A 4,093-nucleotide genomic window follows, 5' to 3' on the forward strand; every position below is an offset into this window, starting at 1 on the left:
ACGCTCTGCGAGAAGGACCACATCGCCTTCGAGACGGCCTACCAGATCGTGATCGACGCCGCGTCCACCGGCATGACGTACTCGCAGCTCTTCACCATCGCCCGCTACATGGAGCACCGGGGCTACCCGCTGCGCTCCTTCAAGCTGGCCTCCCTGGCCATGACCCACCTGAACCTGGCCTACAACCAGGACACGCACCCGGCCATCAACGACGTCCTGTGGGCCTGCGCGCTCAGCCACTCCCTGGGCAAGAACGAGCTGGCCGCCATCATCCCCCTGGTGGTGAAGAGCGTCCACTGCGCCACGGTCTTGTCGGACATCCTGCGCCGGTGCACCATGACTGCGCCGGGTCTGGCCGGCATCCCCGGCCGGCGCAACTCCGGCAAGCTGATGTCGACGGACAAGGCGCCGCTCCGGCAGCTGCTGGACGCCACCATCTCGGCGTACATCAACACCACGCACTCTCGGCTGACCCACATCAGTCCCAGGCACTACGGCGAGTTCATCGAGTTCCTGAGCAAAGCCCGGGAGACTTTCCTGCTGGCCCAGGACGGCCACATCCAGTTCGCCCAGTTCATAGACAACCTGAAGCAGATCTACAAGGGCAAGAAGAAACTCATGATGCTGGTCCGGGAGCGCTTCGGTTGACCCGGGACCACTTTCAGGAAGTAGCTCCTCGCTATTTAAGACTTTTTTTCTACTTCTTCAGTTGAGCCATTTTGTTTGGGTTTTGAATGTGAACCAGGAAGCTCCGGATGTCCAAGATCCCTCCGAGCAACGAATGTCACGTGAGGGGAAGAACTCATCATAAGATTGTGAAAACTAGCTTTTGTGTGGCAGGCGATAGGAAAAACCACAGAGTCCAAAAAGACGGACGTGTTCCTGGGTCCGACTGTACTTGTCAGCTTTAGGGCCTCTCGGTTCATTCAGGGCAACACAAGACCCGACCGAGCACGTGCGGTGACGAAGTCCAAAGATCAGATCAGCTCCGCGTACGTCATTCCTGTTCCAGCTCTTACTACGACCGGAGGCCAGTTTTGGGGGAGATTCACCGTTACCTCAGCGTTCAGGTCTGGGAGTTGCTTGGAGTCCTGCGTGGTCCTTGTCAGCAACCGTCAGTTGTGTCAGCTCTTTCCATGGCCAGACTTCCTCTTTCACATTCCTAATTATAGTCCTTTGGTTGCTGGGTCACACCTTCTGAAATGTAAGCCACAGTCCCCACACACAGACTAGGACCAAGCTTCTGAGCCACTAGGGCAGGGGTGTCCACACACACACAGACTAAGTCTGAGCCACTAGGGCAGGGGTGTCCACACACACAGACTAGGACCTAGCGTCTGAGCCGCTAGGGCGGGGGTGTCCCCACACACACAGACTAAGACCGAGCGTCTGAGCCACTAGGGCAGGGGTGTCCACACACACAGACTAGGACCGAGCGTCTGAGCTACTAGGGCAGGGGTGTCCACACACACAGACTAGGACCGAGCGTCTGAGTCACTAGGGAGGGGGTGTCCCCACCCACAGACTAGGACCGAGCATCTGAGCCACTAGGGCAGGGGTGTCCACACACACACACAGACTAGGACCGAGCGTCTGAGCCACTAGGGCGGGGGTGTCCATACACACACACACACAGACTAGGACCGAACGTCTGAGCCACTAGGGCGGGGGTGTCCCCACACACAGACTAGAACCGAGCGTCTGAACCACTAGGGCAGGGGTGTCCACACACACAGACTAGGACCGAGCGTCTGAGCCACTAGGGCAGGGGTGTCCACACACACAGACTAGGACCGAGCGTCTGAGCCACTAGGGCAGGGGTGTCCACACACACAGACTAGGACCGAGCGTCTGAGCCACTAGGGCAGGGGTGTCCACACACACAGACTAGGACCGAGCGTCTGAGCCGCTAGGGCGGGGGTGTCCCCACACACAGACTAGGACCGAACGGCTGAGCCACTAGGGCGGGGGTGTCCCCACACACAGACTAGGACCGAGCGTCTGAGCCACTAGGGCAGGGGTGTCCACACACACACACAGACTAGGACCGAGCGTCTGAGCCACTAGGGCAGGGGTGTCCCCACCCACAGACTAGGACCGAGTGTCTGAGCCACTAGGGCAGGGGTGTCCACAAACACAGACTAGGACCGAGCGTCTGAGCCACTAGGGCGGGGGTGTCCCCACACACAGACTAGAACCGAGCGTCTGAACCACTAGGGCAGGGGTGTCCACACACACAGACTAGGACCGAGCGTCTGAGCCACTAGGGCAGGGGTGTCCACACACACAGACTAGGACCGAGCGTCTGAGCCGCTAGGGCGGGGGTGTCCACACACACAGACTAGAACCGAGCGTCTGAACCACTAGGGCAGGGGTGTCCACACACACAGACTAGGACCGAGCGTCTGAGCCACTAGGGCAGGGGTGTCCACACACACAGACTAGGACCGAGCGTCTGAGCCACTAGGGCAGGGGTGTCCACACACACAGACTAGGACCGAGCGTCTGAGCCACTAGGGCAGGGGTGTCCACACACACAGACTAGGACCGAGCGTCTGAGCCACTAGGGCAGGGGTGTCCACACACACAGACTAGGACCGAACGGCTGAGCCACTAGGGCGGGGGTGTCCCCACACACAGACTAGGACCGAGCGTCTGAGCCACTAGGGCAGGGGTGTCCACACACACACACAGACTAGGACCGAGCGTCTGAGCCACTAGGGCGGGGGTGTCCCCACCCACAGACTAGGACCGAGTGTCTGAGCCACTAGGGCAGGGGTGTCCACAAACACAGACTAGGACCGAGCGTCTGAGCCACTAGGGCGGGGGTGTCCCCACACACAGACTAGAACCGAGCGTCTGAACCACTAGGGCAGGGGTGTCCACACACACAGACTAGGACCGAGCGTCTGAGCCACTAGGGCAGGGGTGTCCACACACACAGACTAGGACCGAGCGTCTGAGCCGCTAGGGCGGGGGTGTCCCCACACACAGACTAGGACCGAACGGCTGAGCCACTAGGGCGGGGGTGTCCCCACACACAGACTAGGACCGAGCGTCTGAGCCACTAGGGCAGGGGTGTCCACACACACACACACAGACTAGGACCAAGCGTCTGAGCCACTAGGGCAGGGGTGTCCCCACCCACAGACTAGGACCGAGCGTCTGAGCCACTAGGGCAGGGGTGTCCACAAACACAGACTACGACCGAGCGTCTGAGCCACTAGGGCGGGGGTGTCCCCACACACAGACTAGAACCGAGCGTCTGAACCACTAGGGCAGGGGTGTCCACAAACACAGACTAGGACCGAGCGTCTGAGCCACTAGGGCGGGGGTGTCCAAACTACGTTTATTAAAGAGCTGCACTTTTGTTGCCATCTTGTGGACATTGTGACTGATGCAGGTTAATGACCATGAATTGCACATTGAAGTGTGCACAGCATTTACTGATACGACCCAAAACAAACAACCTTTCCCACTCATGGCGCAAATAAACCTACACATCACACACGTCACACAACCTGCACACTGAACTTTGTGGATGTTATAAACAATGTCCACACACAAACAATGTCCACACACAAACGATGTCCACACACAAACAATGTCCACACACAAACAATGTCCACACACAAACGATGTCCACACACAAACAATGTCCACACACAAACAATGTCCACACACAAACGATGTCCACACACAAACAATGTCCACACATAAACAATGTCCACACACAAACAATGTCCACACATAAACAATATCCACACATAAACAATGTCCACACATAAAGAATGTCCACACATAAACAATGTCCACACACAAACAATGTCCACACATAAACAATGTCCACACACAAACAATGTCCACACATAATGTCCACACACAAACAATGTCCACACACAAACAATGTCCACACATAAACAATATCCACACATAAACAATGTCCACACATAAACAATGTCCACACACAAACAATGTCCACACATAATGTCCACACACAAACAATGTCCACACAGAAACAATGTCCACACATAAACAATGTCCACACACAAACAATGTCCACACACAAACAATGTCCACACATAAACAACGT

The 4,093-nt window shown here is 56.7% G+C and overlaps 1 protein-coding gene across 3 annotated transcripts in view; it reads left to right on the plus strand.

Annotated features, from left to right (window-relative positions):
- The window catches only part of LOC133665175 (zinc finger SWIM domain-containing protein 5-like), a 194,542-nt gene extending 192,295 nt beyond the window's left edge, over positions 1 to 2,247 (plus strand). For all 3 annotated transcript variants that reach the window (XM_062070409.1, XM_062070407.1, XM_062070408.1), the window contains one exon: positions 1 to 2,247. This exon is cut by the window's left edge and continues 215 nt beyond it. In XM_062070409.1, coding sequence (XP_061926393.1) covers positions 1 to 648 — 648 coding nt within the window. In that variant the 3' untranslated portion in view covers positions 649 to 2,247.
- The last annotated feature ends 1,846 nt before the right edge of the window (positions 2,248 to 4,093 follow it).

This window comes from Entelurus aequoreus, linkage group LG14 (assembly GCF_033978785.1).
Source record: "Entelurus aequoreus isolate RoL-2023_Sb linkage group LG14, RoL_Eaeq_v1.1, whole genome shotgun sequence".
Classification (NCBI taxonomy): Eukaryota; Metazoa; Chordata; class Actinopteri; order Syngnathiformes; family Syngnathidae; genus Entelurus; species Entelurus aequoreus.